This window comes from Canis lupus, chromosome X (genome assembly GCF_011100685.1).
Source record: "Canis lupus familiaris isolate Mischka breed German Shepherd chromosome X, alternate assembly UU_Cfam_GSD_1.0, whole genome shotgun sequence".
Taxonomy (NCBI): domain Eukaryota; kingdom Metazoa; phylum Chordata; class Mammalia; order Carnivora; family Canidae; genus Canis; species Canis lupus.
In genome coordinates, this window is record NC_049260.1 from 120,340,487 (window position 1) to 120,361,681 (window position 21,195).

General features: G+C 42.2%; 1 protein-coding gene across 2 annotated transcripts in view; it reads right to left on the minus strand.

The window, feature by feature from the left end:
* The window catches only part of CD99L2 (CD99 molecule like 2), a 94,801-nt gene that overhangs the window by 33,829 nt on the left and 39,777 nt on the right, over positions 1–21,195 (minus strand). For both annotated transcript variants that reach the window (XM_038588558.1, XM_038588557.1), the window contains exon 2: positions 7,537–7,596. In XM_038588558.1, the coding sequence (XP_038444486.1) occupies positions 7,537–7,596 (60 nt within the window). The remainder of the gene's footprint in view (positions 1–7,536; positions 7,597–21,195) is intronic.

The following is a 21,195-nucleotide window of genomic DNA, read 5'->3' on the forward strand; positions in this document are numbered from 1 at the left end:
CATAATTTTTTAAAAAAGAAAAAAATAAAGACATAAAGCCAGAACCGTACAATTCTTAGGAAAAAACAGGAAAACAAAATTTGACATAAGACCTGGCAATGGTTTCTTGGATGTGATACCAAGAGTACAGGGAACAAAAGCAAAAATAGACAAGTGAGAGTACATCAAACTAAAAGGCTCTACACAGCAAAGGAAACAGTCAAGAAAATGAAAAGGCAATATAAGGGATGAGAGAATTTTGCAGATCATATATCTGATAAGGGGTTAATATCCAAATTATGTAAGGAAATCCTACAACCCCACTGCAAAATAACAAATAATCTGGTTAAAAAATAAGCAAAGGACTTAGATATTTCTCCAAAGAAATGGCCAACAGGTATAGAAAAAGATGTTCAACATCACTGATCATCAGGAAAATGCAAATCAAAATGAGATGTCATCTCACATCTATTAAGATGAATATTATTTTAAAAAAAACACAAAAGATAGCATGCTGGTAAGGTTGTGGAGAGAAGGGAACCCTTGTACACTGTTGGCGGGAAAGTGAAATGGTACAGCCATTGTGGAAACAGTACGATGGTTCTTCAACAAATGAAAAAAAAATAGGACTACCGCTGGATCTAACAATCCTACTTCTAAGCTTATATCCAAAAGAAATGAAATCAGGATCTCAGATATCTGCACTTCTGTGTTCACTACAACACTGTTCTCAATAGCTGCGAGAAAGAAACAATCCAAGTGCCCATGGATGGATGAATGGATAATGAAAAATGTGCTATGTACATAAAATGGAATGTTATTCAGCCTTAAACAGAAGGAAATCCTGCTATTTGGGACAACACAGATGGACCTGGAGGACGATATGCTAAGTGAAATAAGCCAGACACAGAAAGACAAATACTGTATGATCCCACTTTCAGGAGGAATCTAAAGAAATCAAAGTCATAGACTCAGAGGGTAGAATGGTGGTTACAAGGGCTGTGGGGAGAGGGAATGGGGAGGTGGTAGCCACAGGGTACAAAGCCTCAGGGGGGAAAAAAGGAAACTAAGTTTGCTTAGTATGTGGAGGAATCAGAATCCTTACACAGGGCCAGCAGGAATGTAAGATGGTGCAGCCACCGTGGAAAACAGTTTGGCAGTTCCTGAAAACATCACACATGGAAGGACTTTATGATCTTGCACTTCCACTCCCAGGTATATGCCCCCAAAGAATTAAAAACAAGACCATGTACGAGCATGCTCACAGCAGCACTATTCACAACAGCCAAAGGGCGGAGATGGCCAAGTGGCCGGCAAGCGATCAGTGAACGCATTGCGGTCTAGTCATATGATGAATATTAGTTACAAAAAAGAATGGATGGAGCACTGATAATGCAGGCTACAAGGTGGGTGTGCCTCCAAAACATCCTGCTACATGAATGACAGACAACAGATCGCATGTCGCATGACAGTATTTCTAGGACATATCCAGAACAGAAAGTACTTTGGTGATTGGGAGCAAGGGGGAGGGGGAAAGGAGGAAAGATTGCTTAATGGGTAAGGGGGATCTGAGTTTGGAGGGAAGGTAAGATTTGGGGGCTGGGTAGACATGGTGGTTGCATGACACGGTGAATGGTTTCAAACAGCTAATTTTATGTGATGTGCATTTCATTAGCTTTTTAAACAAAGAGGGACAGGTGGGAAAGGAGCTCATCACCTTAGCTGCAGGTTTATTCCACGAGTCAGTTTTAGTAAAAGCAGAGATAGAACCTGAGAATATGGCCGAGTCCTTCCCTTCAAATGACCATTCCTGCTTACCCCTTGAGAAAGCCGCTGGTACGCCAACGTGCACATCAACGTGAGGACCACACCAGTGGATGGGTTTTTTTTTTTTTAAGATTTTATTCATTTATTCATGAGACACACACACAGAAAGGCAGAGACACAGGCAGAGGGAGAAGCAGGCTCCATGCAGGGAGCCCGATGCAGGACCCGATCCCAGGACCCCGAGATCAGGCCCTGGGCTGAAGGCAGACGCTCAACCGCTGAGCCACCCAGGCATCCCCAGTGGATGGGTTTTTACGGTAAGAGGACCACATGTGACAACCTGCTGTCATTATGTATGTACTTTGTAATCTAGCTCATCATTCATTAGTTTAGAGATGATTTTAGGTCTGTAATTTCCATTAGACTTTAAGCTGTAAAATGAAAAAGCACAGCCTGGCTACCTGTCTGAAGGAGGCTCTATATTATGTATTTCTAGATTATGGTGATATGTCACTGAAACCATTATTTGAGCAATTTTTGGAAAAGCAATGGCCACTGATGTAATATTAGTTTAAAATCTGTAGGACTCAAACAGCTTATTATTTTTCCAGATTAAAGAAAAAAGAGTCAACTGGCCATAGATGTAAGGGTTTATTTTCAGACTCTCATTCTGTTTGATTGACCTGATGGTGTCTGTCGGATGCCAGTACCACGAAGTCTTGATCGTTAGAGCCCTGTGGAGGTCTGCGCCACTACACACAGTTTCTGGCAAAGTCTGGTTTCTCCGAATATCTTAACATGTGTGTGGAACCAGTGGCTGGGTCACAGCTGGAGTCTGTGGAGATCCAGAATGCTAGCTTGGATCTGTGTGATGTGTAAGATACTATTAACCAGAGATTTTCTTGTTGTGAACTTTTCGATGGCATTTATCACCCATAACCGAGAGGAGGAAAGTCTAGCTGCTTATCAAGGAATTAGAATAGTAGGTCAACATCATGAAAGCAGCGAGCTCCTAAAATAAAGAAACCTATTTCTGTGAAGCTTTTCTCAAAATGACAAACTTAGGAACGATTCTTTGCTGCTCAGCAAATGCTGGTAGCAATATGGCACTCCTGCCAGAAGGGATTCTTTTTAACATGTGCTACGACAACACAGTAAACAAAAGTGGCCAGGTTCCCCCGAGGGTGACTGAATGATGGCATTCTGAGGAAATCAGAACACTCATAAGCTTTACAGGGCAGGGGCACTTGGGGCAGGGGACACAGTTGGTTAAGCAGCCAACCCTTGATTTCAGCTCAGGTTGGGATCTCAGGGTCCTGGGATCGAGCCCCATATTGGGCTCCATGCTCAGTGCAAAGTAGGCTTGGGATTCTCTCCTGTTGCCCCTCCCGCCTCAAATAAATAAATAAATTTTTAAAAAGAAGAACTTTATAGAGCAAAAGCCAAAGTATACTTCCCTGTGAGATGATTACACACTTGGCAAAAGGAAGAGAAGGAGGAAGAGAGGGAGGGAAATAATCAGGAGATTGACAGCTAAAGGGTCTGTTTGAGGTGATGGAAATATACTAAAATGGATTTTAGTTATGATTGCAAAATCCTGTAAATATACTAAAAACCCACTGAATTGAACACTTTCATTTTTTTTTAGGACTTGAGAGAGAGTGCATGAGCAGAGGGAGAAGCAGACCACCCCCTAATCAGGGAGCCCAATATGGGGCTTGATCCAGGTCCCTGCACAGGATTATGACCTGAGCTGAAGGCAGATGCTTAATTGACTGAGCCACCCAGGTGTCCCAAATTGCACACCTTAAATGGGTAAATTATATAGTATGTGAATTATATAACTTGATAAAGCAACTTTCAAAAATATACTCCAAAAGCTTCTCTTTGCTCTTAGAATAAAGTGGTCACCATGCCCTTGAAGACTCCATATAATGCAGTCCCTTCCAACTGCTCTGTCTTTTCTCCAGTGCCGTCCACACTCTAGTCACATAGGCCACCCTCCAAGCCCCCAGAGCCAGCCCCATTCTTTTCTCCCTAGGGCTCTTACACCTGGTCCCTTGGCCTTGACAGCTCTTTTCCCCTTCTTGCAGGTCACCTCTTATCAGAGAGGCCTTTACCACCTCATCTAAACTAGCCACCATATACCACCTCCTTGGACCCTCCCTATCCCACCATCCGGTTATAACTGTTCCAGAGTACTCCGTGAGATCTGAAATTATCTCATGTGCTGTGTCCCATCAAAGACAATAACATCATGAGGACAGACCTAGTCCACACAGTATGCCCAGCACTTGCAGGGGTGCCTGGCGGCAAGCACGCACTCCATAAACACTGTTGAATTGACCAATGAAGGTCATTTACAATACCCTGACGTAGGAGGTTCGGGGACAGTTTAAACAAGAAATGTACAATACACAAAGGAGGACATTCTCTACCCGAAAACAGAATTGAGCCAAGAAGAGATGAACAGGTCTATCTGTTTGAACTTCAGTAGCATGAAATGTAAGGTAAGAGAAAAAAAAAGAAAAAGAAAGAAAGAAAAGAAAGAAAGAAAGAAAGAAAGAAAGAAAGAAAGAAAGAAAGAAAGAAAGAAAGAAAGAAAGAAAGAAAGAAAGAAAGAAAGAAAGAAAGAAAGAAAGAAAGAAAGAAAGAAAGAAAGAAAGAAAGAAAAGAAAAAGAAAGAAAGAAAGAAAAGGACAGCAGAGTGATGAGGTTTTAGAGGATGTCATTCAAGCAAAGATATCACATGCTGGTGCTTCAATGGGTCCCAGACCCACTGACTGATGGATGCTGATGAAGGTCAGATGAGCAGGTGTACAACTGAAAAAGGAATGTAAATATTACAACGCCCCCCTAATCAGGAAAGTAATAAATTTCCTAATTGGGGGTCTTTATACTTTGTATTCTTTTGTTTTTTTTTGGGGGGGGGTCATGTTTATTTGGGGGGAGATGTTAAATGATTTCATTAAAACTGTTATTGCTAATAAACTAAGCGTATTTATTTTCTGGGGAATGCAAAAGGCCACCTGCATGTATAGGCCCCTAAGCTCTCGCCTCAAGGCATACATTAAAAAGAAACTTCTAAAGAGATCAGTAGTTTTAGGTGTATCATCTATTTTGAGTTAATTTTTGTATAATGTGTGAGGCAGGAATCGAACTTCACTCTTTTGCACCTAGATATCCAGTTGTCCCAGTCCTATTTATTAAAGAGATCATTCTTTCCCCGTTGGGCAGTCTTGGCACCTTTGTCAAAAGTCACCTGGCCACAGATATATAATGGTTTATTTCTAGAATTTCAATTCTATTTCATTGAACTCTATGTCCATGCCTAGTGCCACGCTATCTCGATTACTGCAGGTCTGTAGTAAGTTCTGAATTAGAAAGTAGGAATCCTCCAACTTTTTCTTTTTTCATGATTGTTTTGGCAAATTTTGTTGTTGTTGAGAGAGAGAGTTCAAGCACGGAATAGGGGCGGGGGGTATAGAGAGGAGACAGAGAATCTTGAGCAGGCTCCGTGCTGAGCAGAGCCGGATCCCATGACCGTGAGATCATGACCTGAACTGAAATCAAGTCAGAATTTCACTGACTCGAAGAAACTGACTGAGCCACTCAGGTGCCCCAAGGCTGTTTTGGCAATTTGGGGTCCCTTGAATTCTATACGAATTTTAGGATCAGCTCGTCTGTTTCTGTAAAACTTCTAGCTGGGATTTTGACAGACATTGCTTTCAGTCTGTTGGTCAAATGAAGTAGGTAGGCATGCATTCCTCACGTATGCTTGACTTACACCAGAGACTCGGCCCCAGTCAAACCAAGAAACAATAATGGCTGATGCTCACTGAGCACTGAACTCATACCAATCCTGTGCTGAGCGCTTCACATGGGCCATCTCATCTAATCCTTACAGTAATTCCAGGAGGTAAAGCATATTATTAGCCTCATGTAACACGCAAGGGAATGGAGGCACAGAGAAATCAGGTGACTCATCCAAGGGGACAGTAAGTCGCAGAGGCGAGATTCAGATGCGGGAAGTCTGGCTCCAGAGCCCCTGCTTTTCTCAACCCAGAATATACAGAGAGCTCACAAATCTGCAAGAAAAAGACAAGCAAACCAGCAGAAAAATGGGGAAAGGATATGAACAGATACTTCACCAAAGAGGAAAATACAAACGGCCAATAAACATATGAAATGATGCTCCATCTTACTGTGATGAGGAAAACGCATAATAAGCAATTAGGATATTTTGTCCATCGGATTGGAAAAAGGCCTTTGACTGATAAAATCTGGTGATGTGCAGATCTAAGAGAAAAGGTCCTCAACAGTATTCAGTGAATATATAAAGGCACATTCATTTTGAAACAACTTGGCACAGTCTATTAAAATATAAAATACATACACCCTTTGGCCTGGTAGTTTCACCAAACTTGTGCACAAAGGATATGGACAAGAATGTTCACTGACGCCCTGTTCGTAATCATGCAAAATGAAAGCAAATCACACGTCTGCCAGTAAGGAAATGGCAGCACTGGCCACGGCCAAAGCCATACCACTGGAATGCCAGCTCCACGAAACACAAGTTCACGTCTGAAGTATAGATATATTGATGTGGATACACAGATGATGTAGTGGGTTGAATGGTGCCCCCTCAAATATATAGCTGAGTCCTAGTCCCCAGGTGCCAGATATGTGACCCTACTTGGGAAAACAGTCTTTGCAGATGTAGTAATTCAGTTAAGGATCCTGAGATGAGATCATGCAGGATTTTCCAGGTGGGTTCTAAATCCAGCAAAAAAGAACTCCTTTGAGAGACAGAAGAGAAGACGGCAGCACACAAAGGAGGAGGCTCTATAACAATGGAGGCAGAGATCAAAGGGCGGCAGCTGTGAGCCACCAGAGCTGGGCCCAGGAAAGAAGCTTTCTGCACTCCAACCTTCCAAGGGAGTGTGGTCTAGCAGACACCCCAAAGTTTGGACCTCTGGCCTCCAGGACTGTGAGAGAATATGCTTCTGTGGGTTTAAGCCTGCCAGTGTATATACTTTGTTACAGCAGCCCTAGGAAAAGAATACAGATAGATACATTCATTCAGGCCTTCAATACATATTAAATTTTAAAAAAGGTTGTGCAGTAATACATACATAACTACATTAAAAAGCCTCACGTTAAAAAAAAAAAAAAGCCTCACGTTATGTAAAACAACAACAAAAACACCAAAAGATCTATGTGTATAGATGTACGTAACAGCATAGACAATCACCTGGGACCAGTATGTCCCAGACTTTGGCAGTTCCCTCCTGGGATGGGAGTGAGGTTAGTTGGATGGGGAGGGGTCACATAAAATCTTTCGGCTATACTTGCTAACATTTGCACTTAAAAAAAAAGGTTTTGTTTTTTTTTTTTTCAAAAAATATAAAGAGAAATTGACGACAAAGTTTAGCATTTGAGACAATACGTATAGATACCATTTTAAGAAGAGCCATTATTTTAAAAATCTAGGAGGAGAAATAAATCTCTTATTCACTTCAAAGTACCTTTTTCTGAGCTAGGGAAAGGCAGTCTTCTGAGGCCGCTGCTGGTGAAAGTGCTGTATCAGCTATTACACATTGCTTGGTATTCTTCGCAAAGGAAACAAATGTTAAATATTCAGATTTTAAGTAATGCAATTTATGACACCCATATTTTATCTGATCAATACAGATAAAACAATGTTTTCCTTGAGTGTGTATTCTGAGCGGGTGGTGCATATGAATCACTACTGTTTGCTTTTACTAGTTTATCTGATTGACTACTCACGCTTTACTGAGGAAGTTCCTTTCAATGCATCCTCCAGACGGAAATCAGAGTCCCCAGATCCTAAAAATTTAAAAGAAGATTTTAAATTAACTCCTTTTGCAGAAAACAGAATAGTATTGAAATAATTTCTTGTAATGATTTTTTTCTCTTTAGATAGTGTCATGAAGGTTAACACCACAAAAGGACATTGGTAGAAGCCATCCAAAGATATGTTGAGTTGACATACTTCTACAAACAACTTACCTCCACCAAAAACAAAACAAAACAACCGAACAGCCTTCAGTCCACTAGAAGGCTGAAGGCTCAAGTGTACAGAACACAAAATATAATCTTACAAAAGCCCTCTCCATAGTATGTAGGACTTCCACAACAAGGACTCTTGGAGTCCAAGGCTCCACTGATAATGCACCAGGTTCATTCATCCCACTACACATCTCAATGCTGCACTGCACTTTGTCAATCCAGAGTACCTGCCCCCTGACCCCAGTATCCATATCTAGACTAGTAATTCTAATTACACATAATTTAAAAGGCTCCAGGGAAAAGCTTTTCACAAGAGAATTTATTCTCAGAAGTGTACCCATATACCCAACTCTGCTTTTGAACTAGACAGCTATCATTAACCCCAGATCGGCATATACTTTCCCACAGGTGTATTTATACATTATCAATTCTTAAACCACAACGCATGTATACTGAAACTGAACAAATAGGTAAATGAGTGATGAACTGGAGAAGCCAGGCTTCTCACTGTTGGAGAGGGATATTATAGATAAGAGGAAGCTAGAATGATCTATGTAATAATGGATTAAAGTTGGGAGACCTCAGTATAAATCATGTGTAGTTTAATATACACACAGATGGTCACCTATAGAAATACTTATAGATGTGTGTATATATACACACACATACAATTATATATATATGGGCTAGTATGTGGACATATGCCTTTGCTCTCTCACCTGAGAGGGCCTAGAAGTAATAACACCCCAGCAGCGATGAAGACACCTTGCACCCAGATCTTGGTTTCTAAATAGCACTCTCCAATTAAAGAAAAACAGAACTTCTTGGAGAAATGGCTGATTCTAGGACTGAACAATAAATATAGGAGTTTGAAGCATCTTCTAGTGCCAAGAAGTATGTTTTGAAATATTAATATTGATAGGTATATTTCAAAGAGGCACAGGGCCAACTGAAAGAGCTCCCAACGGCTAAATTTAATCAAAAAGTAGTATTGGATTATAATCCAAAGTATAAAATATCCATGTGTCCACGCTGATATAAAAACATATTTAAACAAATACATAAAGGGAACAAAACAGAAGAATTCAAGTTAACTAGCTCAAGGAGATGAAACATAACTCTTTACTCCTTAAGTGTTGAATTCCTTCCAAAAGTTACAGTATGAGCAGGTAGGTGGGGGGGAGAAAGTAACTTTACAGTCGAGAAGTCTAAGATACACTACATCAGCTCAAGGTTAACAACAGTGATGGGTCACATTGATAGTCAAGACCCTTGAGATGATGGGATGAGACAGGCACTATACATGTGTGGTCTTCCTCTCAAAAAAATGTAACCCCAGTATAATCATGAGAAAAACATCAGACAAATTCCAGTCCTACAAAATATATGACTAGTACTCCTAAAAAACCAAGGTCATCAAAAACAGGAAGTCTGAGAAACTGACACAGCCTGAAGAGCCTAAGGAAAAATAATGACAAAAGGTCACTGGTACCTTGGATTGGATCCTGGAACCAAAAAAAAAAAAAAAAAAAAAGCAGGGGGCTTTGGATAAAAACAAAGGAAATCCAAATAGAGTATGAACTTCAGTTAATAATAGTATATCAATACCAGTTCATCAATTGTGACAAATGTGCTACACTGATGTAAAATGTTAAAAATAGGGGAAATAAAATGTGGAGCATAAGGGAACTCTCTGTACTAGCTTGGCATTGTAAACCTAAAACTGTTCTAAAAACAAATTTTATTTTAAAAATCCATTTCCCATAGTAAAAAAAGAAAAAGAGAGAGAGATACAGGCTATAGAAGAGATAGAAAAAATATAAAACCTCTAGCTCATCCAAGAAAAAATAAAGGGTCAACACCAGCAATGAAAAAAAATCAATCCAATGAAAGTCACCAAACAGAAAAAAAAAGAAACATGTTAAACAGAAAACATGAACTTTAATACAAGAATATGTACAATTATATCAGTAAAAAAATGATTATAAAGATGGTCAATCTCCTACCAAAAGATAAATGGAATAAAAAGATAACTATATGCTGTTGGCAAGATATACACCTAAAACAAAATAACCACCACCCACAAAAGATAGAATGTAATAGAGAAATATGTAACCAGGTAAAGGTTAACAGGAAAGAAACAGATGTGGCAGTATTAGTATGACAAAGTAGAACTCAAGCTCCCAACCCCCAAATAGGAAAAGTGCAATATTTTATAAAGCATATAATCCACCAAGAAAATAAGTCATACCACTTAATAACCTAGCTTCTAAAATTCTGAAGTAGACTTTTGCTTTTTGCTATGATGGAGTAATCGGTATCAGATCAGCCCTCCCATCATAAACACTATCAAATAGACAAAACATGAGCCAGCAGCTTTCAGCACTGAACAACAATCCCAGAGATCAAGGAAATTGCGACAGCTAAATCCAACAGGTGATCCTGGATTGGATCCTGAACCTATAAAACGGCATTACTGGGAAACTCAGTGAAATTTGAGAGGTCTATTGACCAGATGGTAATACTGGGTCACTGTCAAACTCCCAATCTTGATGAATTTACTGTGCTCAGGGAAGAAAGCGTCCTTGTTTTTAGGAAATGCACACTCAAGTAATAATGAGCATCATGCTTGCGACTGAGTCTGAAATAATTCTGATAAAATATTCAGACACACCTATAGACACCAGTACAAATGCGATACAACTGGGAAATCTGGGTGAACAGTAAATGGGAATTCCTTGTATTGGACATTATTGTGACAACTGGTGAAACTTGAATTGGGTCTAACGATAAAACGGTAGTAATTTATCAACATTAATTTCCTGATTCAGATGGTTATGCTGAGGATATATAAAAGGATGTCTTCATTTGAAGGAAACCTGCCCTAAAGTTATTTGTCAATGTGGGGGGTGTGTGATAGAACATCAGGTAAGCAACTTACTCTCAGGCGATTTGGTGGTGCTGGTGGAGGGAGTTCCTTATACTATACTTGCAAGTCTCATGTAGGTTTGTAATTATTTCAACATTTAAAAAATTTAAATTATTTAAATATGCATCTCTCTCAATTCAGCAACTGCACTTTTAGGTACCTGTTACAGAAAAATACTTGTACACGTGCCCATAGAGATATGTAAAAGGTTGTTCACAACAGTACTGCTTAAAATAGCAAAAATAATGGAAATGGACCAAGCGTTCCTCAACGAAGAATTAAATAAAACATAGTTCTTCAATACAATGAAAGGTTATATAGCTGTTTAAAAGAACAGGATACTGGGACACCTGGGTGGCTCAGCGGTTGAGCGTCTGCCTTCGGCTCAGGGCATGATCCCGGGATCCGGGATCGAGTCCCACATCGGGCTCCTTGCATGAAGCCTGCTTCTCCCTCTGCCTGTGTTCTCTGTCTCTCTCTCATTGTCTCTCATGAATAAATAAATAAAATATTTAAAAAAAGAACAGGATACTCTCTGTGAACTAGGAATAGAAGAGAACTTCCTCAATTTGAAAAAGAATACCTGCAAAAAATCTACAGCTAACACCACACTTGATGACAAGAAACTAAAGCTTTCCTTCCAAGATCAGAAACAAGGCAATAATGTCCCTGTTCACCGCTGCTTTTCAACATCATAGTGGAAGTTGTAGCTACTGCAACAAGACAAGGAAGAAAAAAAGATATACTGATTGAGAAGGAAGAAATAAAAACCGTCTTTGTTGAAGAGAACATGATCATCTATGTAAATAATCCAAAAGGATTCACCAAAAAAAAAAAAAAAAAACTCCTTATACTCCTGAAACTAAGAAGTGACTACACTGAGGTTGGTGGATACAAGGTTAGTCACTTTCCTATATGTCAACAACGAACAAGTGGAAATTTTAAATTAAAACACACCACCATTTATATCAGCAGCCCCCCAAAAGAAATACCTGGTATAAATCTAACAAAATATGCATAAGATCTATATGAATCAAGTTACAAAATGGTCATGAAAGAAATCAAAGGAGGATTAAATGGAAAGATAATCCATGTTCATGGACAGAAAGACGCAATACTGCCAACATGTCGGTTTCCCAACTTGACTTATAGATTCAATGCAATCACAATCAAAATGTCAGCAAGTTATTTTGTAGATACTGAGAAACTAACTGAAAAGTTTATACAGAGAGGACAAAGACCCCAAATAGCCAATGTAATATTGAAGGAAAAGAACAAGGTGGGAGGACTGACACTACCCAACCTCAAGACTTATTATAAAGTTACAGTAACTGGGATCCCTGGGTGGCGCAGCGGTTTGGCGCCTGTCTTTGGCCCGGGGCGTGATCTTGGAGACCCGGGATTGAATCCCGCGTTGGGCTCCCAATGCGTGGAGCCTGCTTCTCCCTCTGCCTGTGTATCTGCCTCTCTCTCTCTCTCTCTGTGTGACTATCATAAATAAATAAAAATTTAAAAAAATATTAAAAAATGTTACAGTAACCAAGACAGTGTGGTATCAGCAAAAGAGACAAACAAATCAATGGAACAGAACAGAGAGCCCAAAAGTAGATCCATATAAATATAGTCAACTGTCCTTTTACAAGGGAGAAAAAGCAACACAACAGAGAAAATAGTCTCTTCAACGAATGGAGCCAGAACAACTGGACAACCACTTGCAAAAATAACAACAACAACAACGAAGAAGAAGAAAAAGAAGAAGAATCTAGACATAGATTTTACATCCTTCACAAACATTAACTCAAAGTGGATCACAGTCTTAAATATAAAATACAAAACGATAAAAACTCCTAAAAGCAACAGAGGAGAAATCCTACATGACTTGAGTTTGGCAATAGCTTTTCAGATGTAACACCAAAAACATGAACCATGGAAAAACTTGATAGGCTAGACTTCATTAAAGTTAAGAACTTCTGCTCTGTGAAAAACACTGTCAAGAGAACGAACAGACAAGCCAGGCTGGGAGAAAATATTTGCAAAAGACACATCTGATAAAGAACCATTATCCAAAATATACAAAGAATGCTTAAAACTTAATGACAAACAACCTGATTTAAAAATGGGCCACATCCCAGGTGCTTCCGGGGCCTCATCATCCCCTGCAGACCGAGGATCCAGGCCCATGTATGTGGTTCTGAAGACTTTTCCAAAGACTTTTCCAGATGGCCAACATGCACATGAAAAGATGCTCAATATCAGTGATCATCAGAGAAATGCAAATCAAAACTGCAATGAGATCACCTCACACCTGGTATCAAAAAGACTAATTGTTGATAAGAATATGGAGAAAAGGGGGGCGCCTGGGTAGTTCAGTCAGTTAAGCATCTGCTTTCAGCTCAAATCATGATCCTGGGCTTCTGGGATCTCTCTGCTTAGCAGGGAGTCTGCTTCTCCTTCTCTGCTGCTCCGCCCTCTTGTGCTCTCTCTCTCTCTCTCTCTCTCTCAAATAAATAATCTTTAAAAAAAAAAAGAAGATGGAGAAAAGGGCACCCTTGTGCACTGTCAGTGGGAAAGTAAATTGGTACAGCCAATACAGAAAAGAGTATGGAGGATCCTTAACAAATGAAAACTAGAATTACTGTGATCCAGTGATCTCACTTCTGGGTACACATCCAAATGAAAGGAAATCACTATCTCAAAGAGATCTCTGCACCCCATGTTCATTGCAGCATTATTCATAGTAGCCAAACATGGAAACTACCTAAGTGTCCGTTGATGGATAAGTGGACAAAGACACACACACATATAGGAATATCATTCAGCCATGAAAAGGGAAATCCTGCCTTTTAAAACGAATGTATGGACCTCGAGGGCATCACACTAAGAGAAATAAGACGTAAAAAGGCAAATACTATATGATGCCACTTATAAAGGGTAGTCAGACTAGTCAAATTGACAGAATGGAATGGAATATTATTCAGCCATCAAAAAGAATGAACTCTTGCCATTTGCAACAACATGGATGGACCCAGAGGGTATAATGTTAAGTGAAATAAGTCAGAGAAAGGTAAATACTGTATGATTTCACTTATATGTGGAATTTAAGAAACAAATGAACCAAGGAGGAGGGGAAAAAACAAAACAAAACAAAAAAACAGACTCTTAAATATAGAGAAATGGTAGCTGCCAGACAGGACAGGGGGGTGGGGAAGGGGGCAGATGGTGGAAATAGGTGGAGGGGATGAAGAGTGCACTTATGGGGATGAACGCTGAGTAACATATAGAGCTGTGGAATCATTATAACCTGTAACTAACATAACACTGTATGTTAATTATACTTGGGGAAAAAAACAACAACAAGCTACCTCTACACACCTATGAGATTGGTCAAAATTGCAGACACCACCAAGTGCTGGCAAGGATGTAGAACAAAAGGAGATCTCATTAATTACTGGTGGGAATGTCAAATGGTACAATCACTTTGTAACATTTGAATGGATTTTTAAAAATTATTTTAAATGATTTTTTCAATTATTTATTTATTCATGAGAGACATAGGCAGAGCGAGAAGCAGACTCCCTGCAAAAAGCCTGATGAAGGACTCAATCCTAGGACCCTGGGACCACGACCTGAGCCGAAGGCATACACTCAACCACTGAGCCACCCAGGTGCCCTGGATTCTTTTTTTTTTTTTTAATTTTTAAAAATTTAAATGGTAATTTGCCAACATATCATACATAATTAGTTTCAGATGTAGTTTTCAAGGATTTTTGTGGTTTCTAACAAAACTAAACATATATTCCATACAAGCCAGCGATTATACTCCTTGGTATTTACCCAAAGGACTTAAAAACTGATGGCCACGCAACACCACACAGGTGTTTACAATTTCTTTATTCATAACTGGCAAAACTTGGAAGCAACCAAGATTCCTTTAGTGGATGAACAGATAAACTGTGGGACATCCAGACAATGGAATATTCTTTCATGCTTTAAAAAAAAAAAGAAAAGAAAAGCTATCAAGCCATGAGAAGACAAAGGAACTTTTAACGCATATTACTAAGTGAAAGAGGCCAACCATAAAAGTGACAAACTGTAGGATTCCAACTATATAACATTCTGGAAAGATAAAACCATGTTCTGTAGGATACTCTGATGGTAGATAGACATCAGTATAAATTTGTATAAACCCAGAGAATATACAATACCAAGAGCGAACCCTGAAGTGTGGACTTTGGGTGATAATAGTGTTTCAATATAAGTCAATTGTAATCAATGTACCTCTTGATTGGTGAGGGTGTTGATAAGAAGGGACCTACGCATGTGTAGGGGAAGGCAGTATATGAGAAAACTCTACCTTCTGCTCAATATTGCCGTGAACCTCAAACTGCTATAAAAAAATGAAGTCTATTAAAAAGAATGAGAATAAGGGTCGGGGCGAAGGAGCACTGTATTATTCATTTAAAGTCTTCTCTAACTTGTTTTGAATCAGGTACAGGTTATTTCTCATGACACTTTAAAAGTTCTGTATCAACCCCTCCAAAATCAAAAGCCACTCCTTTCACTGGGTCTTCCTTCAAAACTCTACCCCCTACTTTGTCACCCAAGAATTGCAAGCATATGTTCATTCTTCCATAACATCTTGCACAATAATGTTTTGGGCCTCAGCCAATCCCCTACTGTCTGCCGATACAACCTGCTATAGGTCACCAAGAGTTAAGGGCCATAGAACACAGTTTTGCAGTATTTATTAAACCCTCATTGACCTTGGATTCAATGGACCCAAACCATCTGTGGACAAAACCATTCAGCAACAATCTGCATCCAGAGCTAATTAAGACTTCTTCAGAGCCTACAATGAAGCACGGCTGCCAAAACCAAGATGGGGACAAATATTCTCGTGAGAGACCCCATACTTCAAGTAGTCTAAAATTGGGTCGTGTTCTATACCTTTTGTATGCAATCTATAACAACTCAATTTGGGTGCAGGCAGATAGGAATCTTCCATGTTAATGACAGTGACTCACTCTCTGGCCCCAGGCACACATTAGAAAGTGGCTGATTCATTGCAGGTTAAATTAACAAGCCCCAAATCACTGTGCCTTGGGGGTGGGGGTGGCAGTGTTCAAGTATTCAGCAGAAAAGTTGCCTCATTCCTCTGCAGAGGACCACAAAGAATTTCTTTTAATGGAAAAGGGCACGTAGTGAGCTCGTGCCACCTGTCTGAAAATGTCCTTTCACATGAGGCAGAAATTTTGGAAATGCCAGCCATGGACTTGTACATGCCCTTAAGAAGATCCAGTTGATAAACAAAGTGCTGGTTCTACCCACAGACACCCTAGCAGCCTGCGTCTGTCCCAAAGCAGATTTGTCCCTTTGGGAGGAAACACAAACTTGATCTCCTATTACAACCTGACCCACCGTGACTGGTATCTAAAGCTAAGGTGCATTTTATTAAGGGCTGTAAAACAAGACACGCCAGGCCCTTGTTAGAGAACCTCACTGTGACCTGGCTGGGATCCAGCACCTGCCAAAACCTTGATTGAAATGTCTGATCCATGAGAGCGCCCCAACTTGATGTGCCCCCTAGTAGCCTTTCATTTGGGTTTGATGAATTAATCACTCCCTCCCCTTGTCCTCTTACCTGTTCCACTTAGCTCCTTCTGAAAGCACACCCATCCCAGTTACAGGTTTCCTTTTTTTTTTTTTTTTTTTTTTTGCCTTTTTAGGGGTGGGGGAGGGTCAGAGGGCGAAAGGGAGAGAAACCCAAGCAGACTCTGCACGGACACCAGGGCTCGACCTCACAACCCTGAGACCATGACGTGAGCCAAAATAAAGTCAGATGCTCAACGGACTGAGCCACCCAGGCGCCCTGATGTTTGTCCTTTCTGGTCAACACGGTAGCCACTAGCCACATCTGGCTGTGTCAATTCAAATTCAATAAAAACTTTAAAGTGCAGTTCCTTAGCCACACTAGCCGCATTCCAAGTGCTCAGGAGCCATGTGTGGCTGGCGGCCGCGGTGTCGGACAGCGCCAAAGAACATCTCCTCCATCACGGAAAGTTCCACTGGACAGCGCTGCTCCAGACACTGAGCTGCCTGAAGCAGGGACTTGGACTTGGTCATCGCCATGCAGATGCCAAACAGGCCTGACAGCAAGGAGGCACGCCCTGCAAGTGCGTTCGCTGTGATCATCCAGACTTGGTCTCGGTGCTGCGAGAGTACCTTTGATCTGTTCCCACAGAATCACCCGTAGAGAGGACCTGTTAGTGCTTCGTGACAAATCCATTTGGCTTTCATGCCAAGAGCAAAGGCCTCCCTGCAGGGGACCGTGTCTGCTCCCTGCTGGATTAGGGGACTGCAGAGGCAGCCTGGAGCCCTGGCTGCCAAAGATTTCGGACATGAAGTCACAGCTCCCCCAGGGAAATGGGTGCCTCTTAAGTGCCCAGCCACACCTGTCCCCCTGCTCTCTAAGAATGGTTTCTCGGGGGATCCCTGGGTGGCTCAGCAGTTTAGCGATTGCCTTTGGCCCAGGGTGTGATCCGAGAGACCCAGGATCGAGTCCCACATCAGGCTCCCTGCATGGAGCCTGCTTCTCCTTCTGCCTGTATCTCTGCCTGCCTCTCTCTCTCTCTCTCTCTCATAAATAAAATCTTTATTTAAAAAAAAAAGGATGGTTTCTCTTCTTTTTCCTTTTTACACATAAGCAGCTTGCAATTTGGGAAAGGACTCAGTACAAATTGTAAATGAGTACCACATAAACTGCTTTGGTTTTCAGATTTTAAATGCTTGACCTCCTTTTTCTGTGGACGAGGAAGATCACAAGGAACGTCTGACTCTGGTCTATCAGGGATGCGTCATCTCAGGCCTTTGCATTTGTCGGAATGATGCTTCCACAGACACCCGTGCTACACTTGCGTTTGTCCTAGAAAGTCAGGACAACGCCCACCTGGCCAGCACCGGGCCAGCACCTGCATCTGTACCACAACTCCAAAAGAACGGAGCTACTTATCAAAGAGGAAACTGAGTCAGCAGTGAGGCCAGTGACAAAATGCAGGGAAGACCCGCTAGACGACGCACCAGACTCAAACATGGACCTGAGAGGTGAAACCAAGACCCAGTAAACAGAACTATGGCACAAGCCCCTTGATCACCTGGGTTCGGAAAGAAGACTAAAATCCATCCCAGTAGATGGAGCCTACTGAGGAGGGGCTGGGGGGGTACAGCTTGATTTAACGGGAAACAAGCCATGGAATAAGGATGCTCCACGTTCATACGAAAAAGACCTCATCTGATGTGGCTGCTTGTAGATTCCCCGGCCCCGCCCCGGGGGTGCCGCTGGGGCTGTGAGTGCCAAAAGGAAAACCTGCAGGTCGGGGGGCTGGGGGAGCAACTTCATACCCCCCTGCTGCCTACCATGGAAACATCCCTGAAAAAAACTGCTTGTGGGAAATCTATGCGACAAACTCACCGCCACGCATGGCCCATTTCACAAATGTCTCTGCTGAAAGTCATTTCTCTCCCTGACCCAAACAAGTAGGCACCCCTCTCTCAACTTCATGCTAGGGAGGGTGAGGGCACACCCAAAATGCAAAGTGAGGCTAGTCCCTGATTTCCCTGAATTTCTGCACCGCCTCAATCTAGATTCAAACACCTCTGTCTCGAGAAATTTATGCTTTTACACCTCGAAGCACGCTGAGTAATTAATATCTTCTGGGCTAGCTAAGCACTGCAGCGTTGCAAGGGAACGTGAAAATGGTTTCCCTCTTATTCTGATTGCTAAATGGATTTAGCTATTGCCACCTGAGCTCCCACTAGTTTCATGAATAAATTTAAAGCACTCCCAGGGAGGACAATAGGGATGGGAAGGCAGTAGAGTTCACCAGAAGGCAGGGACTGGCTTTTAGTCCAAAGCAGCCACTACCCATACATCTGCAGGGTGTAACCCAGACAGCTCATTTCAGGTCCTCACAGGCACACCTTGCTCCAGGTCCTGATGTAAATGGGGAACTTGGTAAGTAGGGTGCTAGCCAAAAGTCTGTTTACGTATCTCCAGGAAGCATCTGAGTGTCCTGTGTACATGGCAAGCAGCTTGATTTAGAATGTGGAAGGAGTTTTTTTTTTTTTTCACAAATTGCTTAAGTGACTTTGCTGATTTACTTTTTTTTAAGATTTTATTTTTATTTATTCATGAGAGACCCACAGAGAGAGAGGTAGAGACACAGGCAGAGGGAAAAGCAGGCCCCCTGTGGGAAGCCTGATGCGGAACTCAATCTCAGGGTAATAACCCAAGCCAAAGGCTGACGCTCAACCACTGAGCCACCCAGGTGCCCCTACTTTGCTGGTTTAAAGGACAGTCTCCGGGGGTACCTAGGTGGTGCAGTCAGTTAAGCATGTGACTTTTTTTTTAAAGATTTTATTTATTTATTCATAAAAGACACAGAGAGAAAGGCAGAGACACAGGTAGAGGGAGAAGCAGGCTCCATGTAGGGAGCCCGATGTGGGACTCGATCCCGGGACCCCAGGATCACACCGTGGGCTGAAGGTAGGTGCTCAACCGCTGAGCCACCCAGGGGTCCCAAGCATGGGACTCTTGATTTCAGCTCAAATCTGATCTCAAATCCTGGGAGAGGGCCCTGCTTCGAGCTCTGCGCTCAGTGGGGAGTCTGCTTGAAGATTCTCTCCCTTCGCCTCTCCCTCCCCCAAATAAATAAATAAATCCTAACAAAAAAATAAAGGACATTCTCATTCCACCTTTCCCCACGGGAAGGTAGAGGTCTGTGATGGCTGTTGTGAGAGAATCCCAAAGGTGCCTGGAACACCCACGAGGGCAATCTTTTCCAGAGCTAGGGCACTCCTCAGCCAAAGAAAAACATGGAGTGGGGCACAGGAGGGGGGGAATAGGGACAAACTGCCAATAAGTGTGGGGTTTCTTTCTGGGGGAGTGGAAATATCGTGCAGTCAGAGAGCGGTGAGTATGCCAAGAACCATGCAACTGTAGACTTAAAAATGGCAAATTGTAGGTTATGTGAACAACATCTGAAAAAAAGAGGCAGGAGCTGTCTCTGGGTACTGTCGCCAGTACTCAGCCCTGCCAGGGGGCAGCCCGGGACAGACTTCAGGGATCAGATGCTGCCCTAGCAGGTGGGAACCTGAGGGCCCCAGCACTTCATCGTTCGGTCACAGAAACAGAAGCCAGACCCTGGAGCCAGAAGCTGCACTGCCTTGTAACAGCTCTGTCACTCGCTGGGCAGGGACCCCGGAGCATTCACTTGATGCCACAGAAGTGACCTGGCCCCCATACAGAAAACGGAGGTGTCATCCCCGATTGCTCAATCTCCCGATGGAACAACGGGGATGACATGACAGAAATAAAGCCTCCCTGGGCAAGTGCCACCATCATGTGCCAGGAAGCTTGGGTCTTAGGATAGCCCTAGGACAAGAGGAACACTGCTCTCAGGGCCACGGTTTTGTTTTGTTTAAGATTTTATTTATTTTTAGAGCGTGAGTGAGTGTAGGAAGAGGGGCGGAGGGAGAGGGAGAGAATCTTAAGCAGACCCTGTGCTGGGCGTGGACCCTGATCACACGACTCTGAGACCATGACCTGAGCCGAAATCAAGAGTCGGATGTTTAAGGGACAGAGCCCCCTGGGCGCTCCAGGGCAGTGCAAGATACTAAGTGCCTTGCTAAGAGTGACACTGCTGGGGTCACGTCGAAAAGTGGAGCCTGGGGCGCCTGGGTGGCTCAGTGGTTGAGTGTCTGCCTTTGACTCAGGGCGTGATCCCGGGGTCCTGGGATCGAGTCCCACATCGGGCTCCCCACAGGGAGCCTGCTTCTCCCTCTGCCTGTGTCTCTGCCTCTCTCTGTCTCTCTCATGAATAAATGAATAAAAATCTTGAAAAAACAAAAAACCAGAAAAGTGGAGCCCAACTCTGGTCCAAGGCTATTCCAAGACAACATGTGAGGATATTAGTACTGATGACCAGCTTTGGAGCCAAACAACCTGGGACCTGAGGTTCCAGCTCTGCCACTCACTAGCAGAAAAACCCTGGGCAAGAGATGGCTCTGTGCCTCAGTCTCCTCATCTGTAAAATGGAGATAACACCAGACTCCACTGCAGTTAAGCTGATATGAAGCTTAAACCAGTCGCGATACAGAACATGATTAGCACAGTATCTGACACACACGAATCTGTCAAGTATTAGCTGTAATTGTTGGTTTTTAATAATAAATTTATTTTTATTGCTGTTCAATTTGCCAACATACAGAATAACACCCAGTGCTCATCCCATCAAGTGCCCCCCCTCAGTGCCCATCACCCATTCACCCCCATTCACCCATTCATTCCCCTTCCACCACCCCTAAGTTCGTTTCCCAGAGTTAGGAGTCTTCATGTTGGCATTAATTAAAAGCTAGTAATCGATCTGTTATTAAGCAGAAGGCCCTCAAAAAACACACATGAATAAATAGCTTACAGGAGAGTCTTATTA